Here is a 14,500-nt window from a genome sequence, read left to right on the forward strand (position 1 = left end):
CTCCCGCGATGCAGCGACGCGATTGGCTGAACTTCGAATCAGCTGAGAGCGGTCATGTGATTGAATCACATGGCGGAAGTTTGTCTGCGTGTAAACAAGTTTTGCAGGTTGTTTAGCAAATGTCATTAAAATGTCCTGTTTTTTTGCATGGCTTCCCTTGTGCCTCTTGGTTTGTTGTGGTGTTGGACAGTGTAAAAGAAGAAATGTGCTTTTAATCATAGGTATGAAACATGTGTGTATTGATGTAAATACTTAACAATATTACCTATGCATGTTGTTGTGTTTTGTATTATTTGAATGCTGAGTTTGTATGGTGGTTGTGTTGCTGTTGTTTGTTTGGTATTGTGTTAAGTTGAATTTGTATGGAGTGTTATTTTTGTGTTGTATTTCTATGTTGTTTGTTTTGTATTGGGTCGGTATGTTGTTGTGTTATGATGTGTGTATTGTATTGTGGTGCGGAGTGTTGTGTTATGTTGTTTGTTTTGTATTGTGATGTGTTGTGTTATGATGTTTGTATTACATGTTTGTGTTGTATTTGAATGTTGTTTGTGTTATGTTGTTTGTTTTGTATTGTGATGTGTTGTGTTATGATGTTTGTATTACGTGTTTGTGTTGTATTTGTATGTTGTTTGTGTTATGTTGTTTGTTTTGTATTGTGATGTGTTATGATGTTTGTATTACATGTTTGTGTTGTATTTGAATGTTGTTTGTGTTATGTTGTTTGTTTTGTATTGTGATGTGTTGTGTTATGATGTTTGTATTACGTGTTTGTGTTATGCTGTTTGTTTTGTATTGTGGTGTGTTGTGTTATGATGTTTGTATTACGTGTTTGTGTTGTATTTGTATGTTGTTTGTGTTATGCTGTTTGTTTTGTATTGTGGTGTGTTGTTATGATGTTTGTATTACATGTTTGTGTTGCATTTGTATGTTGTTTGTGTTATGCTGTTTGTTTTGTATTGTGGTGTGTTGTGTTATGATGTTTGTATTACGTGTTTGTGTTGTATTTGTATGTTGTTTGTTTTGTTTTGTGTCAGTATGTTGTTGTGTTATGATGTTTGTATTACATGTTTGTGTTGTATTTGTATGTTGTTTGTTTTGTTTTGTGTCAGTATGTTGTTGTGTTATGATGTGTGTATTGTATTGTGGTGTGGAGTGTTGTGTTATGATGTTTGTGTTATGTTGTTTGTTTTGTGTCCGTATGTTGTTGCGTTATGATGTTTGGGTTGTTATATTGTGTTTGTATCTGTATGCTGTTTGTGTTGTAGTTGTTGTGTTATTATGTATGTTATGTTGTGTTATTTTTGTCCTTGATTTTTGTGTCTGTTGTGTTTGTTATTTTGTGATTGTTTGTTTATGTTCTATTTTGTTTGTATTGTGTTTCTGTTATGTCTGTATGGCATTTGCATTAATTCTGTTGTGCTGATGCATATTTTGTGTTATGTTATGTTGTGTTGTGCTGTATTTTCTTGTGTATATATTGTTGTTTTATATTTTTGTGTGTCTGTTGTATAACACAGCTGATGATGGCGGGTTCGAGACAGACGTTTACAACAACACTGTTGTCCAGACTCCTCATCTACGAGCTCTTTCTCAGCACAGTGTGATCTTTAAAAATGCCTTCACATCTGTCAGCAGCTGCTCTCCAAGTCGTTCCACCATCCTGACCGGATTACCACAGGTAAACAATTCATATAGTCTCTCTTACTAGCCAAACTAGTGGATAAACATGCCCTAATGATCGTTAGTTCTGATCAACAGCACCAGAATGGGATGTACGGTCTCCATCAGGGAGTTCATCACTTTAACTCATTTGATGGAGTGCAGAGTCTTCCTCTTCTGCTTAAACAAGCCAACATCCGTACAGGTACGATGAAACTCCATAAATTTCCGAATGTGAAAAGCTCAACGTGTTATTTGATAGATGCAAGCTGGCAAAAGACCAGTATAACTTTATACATAGTATAGTATAAAAGGAGACTTTTGGCATTAGATTGAAACTTGGGAAATTTGGGGTATTTTACGGAATTCCAACGAAATTGTTCTCCTTTTGGAAAGGTATCATCGGGAAAAAACATGTCGGTCCAGGCTCTGTCTACCCATTCGAATTTGCCTACACGGAAGAGACCAATTCCGTGCTGCAGGTGGGTCGGAATATCACCAAGATCAAGCTTCTTGTCCGGAAGTTCTTCCAGAGCCAGAAGTTAGAGGAGGAGGGGGAGCAGAGGAGAGGAACCGGTGAGGAACGTCCCTTCTTCCTCTATGTGGCGTTCCACGATCCCCATCGCTGTGGTCATTCCCAACCTCAGTATGGAGCGTTCTGTGAGAAGTTTGGAAATGGTGAGAGCGGAATGGGGAGAATTTCGGATTGGGAGCCGAAGTATTATTCTCCAGACCAGGTCAAGGTGAGCCACAGAGGTAGCAACTGTTTCCCTGGACAGAGTTTTTTGTGGAAGTTCTTAATGTTAGGTGTCTTGATTGTTGTCCAGGTACCGTACTTTATTCCGGATACTCCTGCTTCCAGGTCGGATATAGCAGCTCAGTACACAACAGTCAGCAGGCTGGACCAAGGTTAGACCTTTAACCTCATTTTTTTAAACATTAATTGTAATATTTGCTTGTTTGCATCTTCTGGTTAAATGTATTGTGTGTTTGCCAAATATCTGGGATTCAAAATCTAATTTAAACCTGGAAAAAAAGTTAGGTAGAGAAGTAACATCATATTTTAAATGGAGAAATGTTCGGCTTTTATCTGGTGTTGGGTTGTTTTTTTCAAGGTATTGGTCTGGTTCTGCAAGAACTGAGAGACGCTGGGTTTGAAAACGACACTCTGGTGATCTACAGCTCGGATAATGGAATTCCGTTTCCCAATGGCCGAACAAACCTATATGGCTCAGGTGTGATGGAACCCATGCTGGTCTCCTCACCTGAACATCAGCTGCGCTGGGGACAGATCAGTCAGGCATACGTCAGTCTGCTGGGTAAGAACATCCAACAGTTTAATAATCCAGGTTGATGGCAGTTTATAGAACAATCCAATCAATGGCATGATTTTTCACACATTTGTACAAAACCACAATTGTAAATCAGCTAGTCCTTCATGGTCTTGAGGTATGCAGTAACTGTTTTAACCACTAGGTGGTGTGGTAAGTCTATCAGTGTACTGCATCGTTTTGCACTTGATACAGTTTAAGGCCAGATAATAGGAAAACTACCTTTCTACAAAATAACAGATTTGTACCAATTTAACACATCTGTGCAAATTATTCATGCAACACTGAAAAATGTCATCTCTCTCTTTTTTTTCCAGATATCACTCCTACCATTCTGGACTGGTTCTCCCTGCCATATCCATCCTACAGCCTCTCGGGTCATGGTCCAGTAGAGCTGACGGGTCGGTCTCTCCTCCCGGCCCTGAGCTCGGAACCCTCCTGGATCACGGTCTACGCCAGCCAGAGTCTCCATGAGGTTACCATGTATTACCCCATGCGCTCCATCCACCAGGGCCCCTACCGGCTCCTCCACAATCTACATTACCGTATGCCATTCCCTATAGACCAGGACTTCTATGTGTCCCCAACATTCCAGGATCTGTTAAACCGGACTCAAATGGGCCAACCCACAGGCTGGTTCAAGACTCTAAACGAGTACTATTACAGGGAGAGGTGGGAGCTGTTTGATATCCGGTCCGATCCGATGGAGAGGCGGAATCTGGCTGGCGATCCGGCTTATGACACGGTTTTGGAGAGCCTGAGGGCTCAGTTGCTGAAGTGGCAGTGGCAGACGGATGATCCGTGGGTGTGCGAGCCAGATGCGGTTCTTGAGACAAAACTAGAACCGCAGTGCAGACCGCTGTACAATGGACTATAAGTGCCCGGACTTTATAAAAGACTGCATCAGATCCTTTTGATATGGCTTGTTTTTAATGTTTAATTGGAATGTTAATAGATTATTATCCCTAGTTTTATATTGAAATCTTTGAACAACAAGACGTGATTGAGTCTTTCATTTGGTTATTGTTTATAATTGTTTCATATACATTTTTTATTTTATTATTCTAATAAAGAAATTTGAGTTAAAATAACTTGATTTTTCTAAATAAAGGAAATTAATCTACCATTTTATTAGGTACACCTGTACACCTACTTATTCATGCGATTATCTAATCAGCCAATCATGTGGCAGCAGTGCATAAAATCATGTAGATACAGGTCAGGAGCTTCAGGTAATCTCCACATCAACCATCAGAATAGGGAAAAAAATTTGATTTCAGCCGTGGCTGACAGAAGTGGAACCCGATGTGGTCTTCTACTTTTGTAGCCCAGCCGCCTCAAAGTTCAACATGTTGTGCATTCAGAGATGATATTCTTCTCACCACATTTGTACAGAGTGGTTATCCGAGTTACCATAGACTTTGTCAATTCGAACCAGTCTGGTCATTCTCTGTTGACCTTTCTCATCAACAAGGCATTTTCTTCCACAGAACTGCCGCTCACTGGATGTTTTTTGTTTTTGGCACCATTCGGAGTAAATTCTAGAGACTGTTGTGCGTGAGAATCCCAGGAGATCAGCAGTTACAGAAATACTCAAACCAGCCCATCAGGCACCAACAATCATGCCATGGTCCAAATCACTGAGATCACATTTTATCCCCATTCTGATGGTTGATGTGAACATTAACTGAAGCTCCTGACCTATTTTTTTTTTGCATTGCACTGCTGCCACACGCTTAGCTGATTAGATAATCGCATGAATAACCTTTTAAGCTAGGATGGACCCGCTGGCGGGAAGAGAAAAAAACTTTATAGTCAAAATATTTATAACTACAGTCTTGACCAACACAAAATAGGTATCGTTTGAAAGCTTAGAAGCTGTGCATATTATTGCAATCACTAAAAACATCAGACTGATCAAATAGCCATGTGTCATATGTTGTTGGAAAGCTTTCAAAGAGTTGAAAACAACCAGTCTATTTGTTGTACTCGCAGACAAAAATATAGCAAGTAATATCTAAGTATATTCTTTTGACAATTATGTTGGTGTTACATGTCTGCTGTGTTTTTGCTTATAACTTCTCAAAAAATAAATGGAACATAAAATATCATATACATACCATTAGAGGAGGTGATTATCTTTCAAACGAGCCCACACACAAGGTAATCGGATGCATAGATCATTAGATAATCCACATGAAGCACAATGTTACATATGGCCACCAGGAGATGGCGCCAAATACATGACACAGACTCAATGATGCAGACTCATTGAATCAAAAGGCACTCATTCTGTGAAATCTCATTACTAAAATCATATCTCCATGCTATGCAAACCTTTAGTCATTGTTGTGTCTGCATGTGTAATTAGTTTTTTATGTACAATTATTATGTTTTATTTGTTTGGAGAGGCTTTTGGACACATGGAGACGTTTTTGGACGTTATTTTGTTATAACTTTTGATTGCTTTGTCGTATCAACACAAAAATGTTCTCAGATACAGTTGACGTGATTCAAAACAAAACAAAAGCAGTTTTTCGGAGCCACCTTATTTACACTCAGAGATATATAATGTCAAATCAGAAAAAAAAGTAAATTTTTGGCTCAAATGTTGTTTTTTCGAGTTATAAGCCTTTAATTTTGGGAATGCCCCTGAAACAGGAAATCTTTAAAAACACCTTCAGAGCTTAAAGGAATAAGTAGGTGTACAGGTGTTCCTAATAAAGTGGTCGTGAGTGTATATAATAGGCTACTCTAAAACCAATTGCTCTTCTAATGCAATAATTTAGCTGATTTGTTTATATCAGCATAAGCAAAATATCACTATGTCTTCATATGTATGCTTCATGTAAATGGACTGTAACTTACTAGTTTCATTTTAGAAATTTTCACAGATTGTCAGTCCACATTTCTTTCATTTTTCCCCCCATTTCCATTTAATTCCAAAATGCATGTTTGCATTTAAAGTGCTGTTGCAAGCTTCTGTTACAGCTGTTTGCAATTGAAATGGTCTCAGGTCTTTAAATTATATAGAAATCTGAAAGTATGACAATACAATGTTGCATTTATCCAAACGTGTGTAATTGCAGGCATGTCAATAATTCAATATTCAAATAATCCATTAATGAGACTTAATGTTCAGATACTATGTAATTAGATATAAATAAATGTGTTATTAGTTTATGGGTTATTGCTTTGTCGAACTATATTTACTAATGTAGCTATATAGATTTGGATACATGCTGTAGACGTTGCTCAGCCTGTCAAATGCAGGTATTAATAGGGAAAAACACACCACGTCACTTGGATACGGTTATTCGGAGGTTATTACATCTGTGCGTCTTTACGCATGGGATTTTCTCTTTTTTAATTTGCTGTGTGACACCAGAAAGACGTTTATTGATCGATAGAGACAGGCCCAGTAACAGAGAAACGATATTAACTAGTCACACGTCACATCTGCTTGACGTTAAAGGGTCCCCGACCGTCTCCAAACGCGCAAAGGAACGCAGATAAATCCTATTGGCCGGAAATAATGAATCATCTAGTGGGGGATTGACGAACGAGATCACGACTGAGGGGTCTATATAAACACCAAAGGTGTAGACCACTCAGTCAGAAAGCTACGAGACATCATAGATCATAACACACGTTTGGGTCAAGTGCGCGTAATGGAGAGGTCCGTCAGATCCGTGCTGGTGTTCGTGGCTGTTTCCATCCTCATCTCCTGCCAACCTACAGACGCCTGGTACAAGCAGTCGACCGGTCCGAGCTATTATTCCGTAGGCAGAGCCTCGGGTTTGCTGTCCGGGATCCGGAGGTCTCCGTATGTGCGAAGATCCGAGACAGAATCAGCGCTGGACAGCAGCGAGACCCCCGGCGTCTCCAACAGCGTGATAACCGACTTTACCAGCAGACAAACTCCAGTCCTTAAAAACATGGTAAATGCAGTTTATTGGGGTGACATTTGATCATATATGTATTTTTTTTAGACTATAATGCTTTTAATTTTATAATGCTATAATCCCTGTTTGGTTATTTTTTGGGGAACCAATTCCTAACGTTCTAGGAACGTTCTCTTTCGGTTCTATTTTTTTATAACCATAAACAAACGTTCCCAGAACATAGCAGGTAGGTTTTTGTAACAAATTATAAATAACTTGAATTGAAATGGTTATTGTTAGGTTTTATTTTTATAACTATGAACTAACTTTCCCAAAACGTTGAAGAGCTGATGATGTGTTTAACATAAATGATTAATTAAACAATGGATCAGAACACCAGGATGAATTTTAGATTTATTATTGATTACAGCAGGGTTGAAGAGAGGATGTTGGAATATAGAGGTTAGAAAACGTTAGGGAAACGTTCTCCAAACCTACAGGGAATGTTCTATTTTTCATTTAAAAAACTAAACAAAAATCAGTGTTGGGTAAGTTACTCTAAAAAAGTAATTAATTACTAACTACTAATTACATCTTCTACAGTGTAATTAGATTATTGTTCTAATTACTCTGTCTGAAAAGTAATTGCATTACTTATTACTAATTACTTTCTAAAACCCTGATCAACCTCGACCAGATGAAAAATACAAGGATGGACATGAAACTGTACTTTTAATTCTTTCAAATAAATCATATAAAATCAAATAAATTATTCATGAACTGGCCAAAGAATTTAAGGAGGCAGCGTTCAATTAGAAAACATATATTTTAACATTAGACATTACATTTCGGTTTTAAATTCACTATTGTTTTATATAGAATTGTTCTATTAATGCAATTACATCAGAAGTAACTGTAATTAAATTACTGAAAAATGAAGAGTAATCCCTTACTTTTTTTTATGAAAAATAAATTTAATTACAATAATTGATTACTTAGTAATGCATTACACCCAACAAAAACTAAAAAAAACAACAAAAAAAAAACATTTCTGGCTAACCAAAAGAGAACGTTAGAATATCCATTCTGGAAACGTTCTGGGAACCAAAAACTAACGTTCCCAGAACGTTCGATTAACCAAAAATTCTCAGCTGGGATAATGCTTTTCTGAAAAAATATACACAAAGTCAACATCTACATTGATGAGTAGACTAGTTCTGTAAGTTTTACGATTACGCTCTGGAAAAACACTCGTCTAATTATTTTTTTTTTTTTTTAGAGATTTAGTATTAAACAATCTACAGTATATATGCAATTGTATCATTCATCAGTTGGCTACTCAATTTTATGATATTTGGTGCATCCGTTTTCTCTTTTTTTATTAACATGGATTTTAAGAATTCCTTAAAAGTAATTTATTTAGCCAATTCAGACAAAAAAAATTTTTTTTTTTAAAACACCTGAATTTCAATTAATGTTTTGTCTGATGCGTTTTCCCTCAGGCCATTTGCGTAAAGGACATTTCTCCCAACCTGCAGAGCTGCGAGTTGGTTCAGGACGGTTCGAGCACGTTTCGGTGCAAAGCAGATGTGTTCCTCTCCCTCGATTCACTGGACTGCTTCAGTTCCTGAACAGAACGCATCTTTCTCCCTCCCCAACCCAAAGTTTCTTCCATTTCAGGAGTATTTACAGCCAAAGCAGTGAAGCACACTGTTGACATTGAATGTTTACTTGATTTACACCAGGGATGATCAGTCCTGATCACAGAGATCTACTTAATTTACAACCCCGCACTAATTATTTGACCGACGCGCTGCTATAAAAATATTAACAAATAATTTTCGCTATTGCCGATACTTTCGTTCGAAAGCCGATAATATAAATCTACACTGTTTAACTTCCTTAAAACGGTTCACTAAAGCTCCGATTTACAATTTTACATGCTTCGTGAAATCACGCATCGAAATATTATAATGTACGGTAGAACATATGGATAACCATTCAGTTGCTAGATATTTTGGAAACGGGACACAAAAAGTTTAGCTACTGTTTGAATTTTAAAATATATATGTTTCCAGCCTATAGCATACCGACGCCGATATATAAAAAAAACACGCATATTGGCAGATACCGATAAAATTAACCCCAATTCACGCAAGCGACGCAATAAAGCTAAAACAATCCATTTCAAATCAATAAAGCTGTTATCTAAAGTCCAAATCGAGTCGAATTCAAAGAGGCTCTGTCGCTTTCATTGTAGACATGTTTTAAAGACTTTAAAGGTGCTGTAAGTGATTTTTTCATGGAAAGGTATGCAAAAAATGTTCCTACTCCCTGAAAGATATTTATGAAATGAGTGTTGTTAGATATCTCACCGGTCTCTGTGACAGCTCTAGACTCTGTAAACCGCAAACAAAAATGTGTCCGCGGACAATGACGCTTTCTGCCTGTCAATCATTTTGCGCGTTCTCTTAGTGTTGTCATTGCAGCGAATTATTGAGGCTTAATGCCATATTCTGGTTTATAATTTGTCAGTCGAAGGCGTTATTTCGCTACTGTTGTGTTTGACAAGAGTGGGAACAGGCTTTGTGTCGGTGTCATTTTGGAAAGAGGGGGCGTGGCTAAATCAGTCTGGTGAAGTTAGAACTTAAAATCGCTCACTGCACCTTTAATTAGTGGTTTCAGGTGTGCTTGATAAGCTTAGACATTTGATTTAAATTCGGTAGAAAAGTAGATCTCCATAAGCAGCACTGAGCACCCCTGGTTCACACAATGTGAAGTCTGCTGCTTTAAATTTGTAAAAGAAAACGCATTGCAACACCTGAAATCCACAAAAGACAAAACCGAGAGTTATCTTTGTTGTTTTCTGAGGTATTTTTGTCCACTTGCACCCACCAGTTATCTCTGTACTTACTTCCAGATGTATTAAATGTTCATAAAAGAGTACACTGCTATAAGCAGAAACTTTGAAAGATGTTTTCTTTATTAAACTTGACAAATATACTGTTCACTTTTGTGCTGTGTATTGAGAAATATTTGATTGTTCATTTATAAATGTGAATCTGTTTGCACAATTACAAACCATTTCAAAAACAATGTTAACGTGTAATTCCCATTCACAATGGTTTTCTTCGCATTTACAGAGCGCAACTCAAATCTGTAATGCCTTCAAAGAGAAAAGTGGCATTTAAATAGATAAATACAAATGATCAATAAAATTCCCATATATAAATGAAACAGGAATGATGTTTGAAGCAAAACAAGGAAAATAATTCAGTGTACAAAAATTATTATTATTTTTTTTTTATATGGAATTGCGTTAACTCTTGCTACAAGTAGGATTATGGTTTATACAGATGTGTGTAAATGTGTTTGGCTCACTTCGGTACTACAAAAACATTTCAGATCAAACAGCCACAAATGAAAAGTCCATCAATGTGTGTCAGAGACAATGGACAAATAAAATATTCATTCATAGAGACTTCATGCTCTTTAACAACTTCAAAAGTGCACAATGCATTGGATCACAAAAATGTAAAACAGCAATGAACCCAAACACTGTGTGCAAATATCATGATTATTAATGCAAAATAAATTATAACGGACCCTTTCCGAACTGAAAAGACTTAAAGGGATAGTCTTTAACCCAAAAATGAAAATTCTGTTATGATTTACTCACTTACGTTGTGCCAAACCCATTTGACTTTCCTTCCTCCACTGAAGACCGTCTCGGTCACCATTCACTTTCACCTTTTTCCTAACATCGTTGTGTTCCACAGAAGAAACGTGAGGGTGACTAGACGATAGAATTTGAATTTTTGGGTGAACTATCCCTTTAAGAGTGTTCAACTGTAGATTTACACATTTTAATGTGATGATTAACTATGGTAATGTACACACACAGGAAGAGGGAGATGCTATTTGTCAGCTGGAATATTATGGGATGCATGGCTGAGCAAGTCGACCACCCATACCGACAGCACAATCACTGAGAATCCAGGAGAAAGTAAACTCTTTCATATGTTGTTGTTGCTGCATTTCAATAAGTGTTACACATGTAGAACAGTGTATTGTGTGATTTATGAAGGTTAATTATTGAACATTAAAGATAATTATTACATGCTTTGTCACCGTTAATTTGCTTATGTAGCATCTGGCAGAATTCAGGGGTGTTTGTTGTTATTGCTTTATGCAAAATAAAAATAAAAAAAGTGAGGAATCGATTCACTTCAATAATACAGATTCTGTTCAGGGCATCATATGTCAATATTATGAATCAGTCATTTAGATGACAGCTGTATTGTCCATCAGTCTTGGTTTTTGGGTTCTGTTGGCGGAACCGTTCCAATCGGAACTCGGTGGAACAGTTTGAAACTCAAAGCAAAGAAACAGCCTCCAGGTTCTCCTTGATGATGGTGTCCATGACGACCTGGAAAACAACCTGTACGTTGGAGGTGTCGGTTGCTGTGGTGAAGTGGTGGTATATAAGCTTTTTGGGCGTGGCGTTAAGGGACACGAACATGGCGGCGATGAACCGGGCGGCCGCATCCACATCGCAGTCTGCTCCTAAAAATACAGAGGGAGGTTTAATTTTTTTATATTTTATATTTAAATCATCCTGAAACCTATTCTAATGTCAGACTATTCGAAAAACAAAACAGCAAACAGCATTTAAATTTTTTTTTATCAATGTTGATCCATTAATTAAAGTGAAAAGAAAATCCAGTATATCCCTCACGGCTGATAACAGAGGGAATGGAGTAAAAAAAAAGAGGGTTTTCCCCATCTTAAAGAGAAAAAAAAAAAATGAAGAGAGCGAGTCTATGCATATCTGAGGAGATCTGCTCGAAAACGCTGGGATTTTATTAAACAGATCAATCTTGGAGACTTCGATGCTAAATTGATGCATTAAATGCATTTCTGGCCTGTCTGAATTAATGTGTGAAATTTAGTTGTGAAAAGGTTCTGGGTGCAAGGGTTCATTGTAATTTCCAATCCAGAAGTGAATTGAGTTTGTCATATACAGTCAGTGGGATCATGAAGACACTCATGCGAAAGATTTCCAACCTCATCCGTCTTGACCTTTTCTGCCCAAAGAAAAAAAAAACTACAGGATTCATTCTGGCTGATTAGGCAGCCAAACTGCAAACCCAAAATGACATGGTGGATTCTCTCTAAATGGAAGGACAGAGCTACTTAGGCAGGAGTCAGAAAGAAAGAAAGAAAGAAAACAAAAAAGGATGAACAAAATGAATGAAAATTAACAAACAAACAATGAACAACCAAAAGAGAACGAACAAAAGAACTCATAAATGAACAAAAGCGAACAAATCAAAATGAAGTATGCACAAACAAGTCGAAGAACAATCAAAAGAACAAAAATGAACAAAACCAAAGAGAAAACAAACAAATGGAGTCAAGAAAACAAAAAGCAAGCAAGAAAGACGATAAACAAAATGAAAGAAATGGGACAACAAAACAGAATGAAAGAAGAACGAACAAACAAACTGAACAAAAATGAACAAATGAAAGGAAGAAAACAAAAAGGATGAACAAAATGAGTGAAAAAGAACAACAATGAACAAAAAAAAACGAGCCAATGAACGAAAGAGAACAAACAAAAGAAGGAACATCAAATGGAATCAAGAAAACAAAAAGAAAGCAAGAACAGAAAGATGATAAACAAAACGAAAGAAATGGGACAAACAAAACAGAATGAACAAAAAAAAAAACGAACAAACAGAAATGGAACAAAAATGAACAAACGAAAGGAAGAAAACAAAAAGGATGAACAAAATGAGTGAAAAAGAACAATGAACAAAAAACGAGCCAATGAACGAAAGAGAACAAACAAAAGAAGGAACATCAAATGGAATCAAGAAAACAAAAAGAAAGCAAGAACAGAAAGAAAGACGATAAACAAAACGAAAGAAGTGGGACAAACAAAACAGAATGAAAAATAAAAATGAACAAAAAAAAAAACAAACACATAGAATTAACAAACAAAAGAAAGAAAACAATCAAAAAGGATGAACAAAAAGAATGAAAAAGTACAGATAAAAGGAGGAACAAATGAACAAAAGCGAAAGCACAAAGAATGTACAAACAAGGGAAAACACAAATCAAACCGTCTTGGTAATATTTTTAACCAAACCAACACTTTTGGTGTTTTTAGCGTCTTGGGACAGCTGTTTGTTTTTCAAAGCTAAGCAGTCAGCAATAACATGTCCCACTTTATGCCAGTAAAAACACTGTCATTCTTCTTTTCTAGGTGGACTGGATTTTGAATGTGAAAACTGCAGCATAGAAACCTTATCCACCTGGTCTGAACGTGATGAAATAGACCTACAAAAAAACTTTAGTGTGCGTTAACACAAACTTGTCGGCTAAGACTGCTGCTTACACACGATACACTCAGGTACATTCTTCTAATAATCCTCCAAAAGGATTAGTTCATGCAGAGTGTCAAAGTCCTCGACATGGCATGATGTACACCATCTGTCAAAAAGGCTGGCTTTCTCTCGAGAAAACTCAACAAACATGGTACCAGCAGTTTTCTTCGGTCCTCTGAACTTCTGCCGATATGCTTCCGGTACCAACTCACATGCCCTCAAAATTCCCGTCTTCAAATCGTCACTTCTGTCTCCCGAAATGGAGGAACCAGCACAACATTTTTGCTGATTTTAAAAACAGGGGCATGAGAAACTGAAACTGTTGGAGGAAGAGGCTGTGGAGGAGTCTTAACTCTAGGAGGAGCTGGTTTTATGGTTGGGGAGGGAGCAACCCCCATTGCGTTCAACTCTAACTGCCCTCTTTTTCAGCCTCAATTTCCAGCTTTCTTACTGCCAGCTGAAACTTGTGATCTGCCTTCCTAGCTTGAACTCTTCCAGTTGCAACGTGTTAAACGAACCCGGAGTCTTGCATCACCCAAAGAACCACAGAAAGGAGCGAAGTTGGGTCAAAAGTTGGTAAAGCTGTTTTAATTTAGGTTTCAGATTTTGTTTTCAGTGACCAAGTCACCTTCTTGGGTTTTTATTTCCCCTTCATCACCAGATGAAGACCCCCAACTTCCCTCTCTGAATCAAGGCCAGCGATTTCAGAGCAAACCAAAAATCCAGGCTCAATCAAAATCTCTACCACCTTAGTTTTAAATTTCCTTTTTCAGTAAGGACCTAGAAATGAGTACTTGGAAGTACATATTTGGAGGAGGTCATCTTTAAGACACTTCTCTAAATTTTCAAGAGATGGAGAACCCAAAAATGACCAACTCAGACTGAGCCATCTCACAACAACTACAAAAACCCCACACCACATACAAAAACCATCACAGTATACGGCAGAAAAAGAATCCCGGAGGAGCACTTATGTTACACCCCCTCAGGTGGTCAGGCTCATATAGGGAGAGGAGGAGGTGTAACTTATGCTGGTTGGGTATGAGACAAAGTAGTGGTGGAAGATCTGATTTCCAACTAGAAACTGTGTGCGCGAGTGTGTGAAAGGGTCCAACTAAAATTCAGGAGTCTTTCAAAAACAAAAAGGAAGACTCTTCGATACAGGGCTTGAGAAGAGCTAAGAGTGCCAATCACACATTTTACTTCAAACTGCAAGAGATCAAACAGCTCTCCT

The 14,500-nt window shown here is 37.4% G+C and overlaps 3 protein-coding genes across 3 annotated transcripts in view; 2 read left to right on the forward strand and 1 right to left on the reverse strand.

The window, feature by feature from the left end:
• The first annotated feature begins 62 nt into the window (after positions 1-62).
• On the forward strand, positions 63-6,155 carry LOC127438490 (N-sulphoglucosamine sulphohydrolase-like). Its single transcript, XM_051694120.1, has 7 exons — positions 63-221; positions 1,518-1,678; positions 1,759-1,864; positions 2,056-2,402; positions 2,487-2,568; positions 2,775-2,978; positions 3,308-6,155. Exons 1-7 carry the CDS (start codon positions 131-133, stop codon positions 3,865-3,867), a joined length of 1,551 nt encoding a protein of 516 aa, XP_051550080.1. The 5' UTR covers positions 63-130; the 3' UTR covers positions 3,868-6,155.
• Positions 6,156-6,624: 469 nt separating this feature from the next.
• LOC127438470 (neuropeptide B-like) lies at positions 6,625-9,664 on the forward strand. The gene is made up of 2 exons (XM_051694078.1): positions 6,625-6,931; positions 8,377-9,664. The coding sequence occupies exons 1-2, from the start codon at positions 6,662-6,664 to the stop codon at positions 8,503-8,505; spliced, it is 399 nt and encodes a 132-aa protein (XP_051550038.1). The 5' UTR covers positions 6,625-6,661; the 3' UTR covers positions 8,506-9,664.
• A 193-nt stretch (positions 9,665-9,857) lies between these two features.
• LOC127438469 (guanine nucleotide-binding protein G(o) subunit alpha-like) overlaps positions 9,858-14,500 on the reverse strand; it is a 40,233-nt gene continuing 35,590 nt past the window's right edge. The window contains exon 9 of the mRNA XM_051694077.1: positions 9,858-11,440. Coding sequence (XP_051550037.1) covers positions 11,250-11,440 — 191 coding nt within the window. The 3' untranslated portion in view covers positions 9,858-11,249. The remainder of the gene's footprint in view (positions 11,441-14,500) is intronic.

This window comes from Myxocyprinus asiaticus, chromosome 49 (assembly GCF_019703515.2).
Source record: "Myxocyprinus asiaticus isolate MX2 ecotype Aquarium Trade chromosome 49, UBuf_Myxa_2, whole genome shotgun sequence".
NCBI classification, from domain to species: Eukaryota; Metazoa; Chordata; class Actinopteri; order Cypriniformes; family Catostomidae; genus Myxocyprinus; species Myxocyprinus asiaticus.

Bases quoted from the DNA above. Each gene is read 5' to 3' on its own strand.
- LOC127438490 (XM_051694120.1), top strand. From the start codon at position 131: ATGTCCTGTTTTTTTGCATGGCTTCCCTTGTGCCTCTTGGTTTGTTGT. The intron at 1,865-2,055 runs GTACGATGAAAC...CCTTTTGGAAAG, and splicing joins ACAAGCCAACATCCGTACAG to GTATCATCGGGAAAAAACAT. The intron at 2,403-2,486 runs GTGAGCCACAGA...ATTGTTGTCCAG, and splicing joins ATTCTCCAGACCAGGTCAAG to GTACCGTACTTTATTCCGGA.
- LOC127438470 (XM_051694078.1), top strand. From the start codon at position 6,662: ATGGAGAGGTCCGTCAGATCCGTGCTGGTGTTCGTGGCTGTTTCCATC. The intron at 6,932-8,376 runs GTAAATGCAGTT...GTTTTCCCTCAG, and splicing joins CTCCAGTCCTTAAAAACATG to GCCATTTGCGTAAAGGACAT.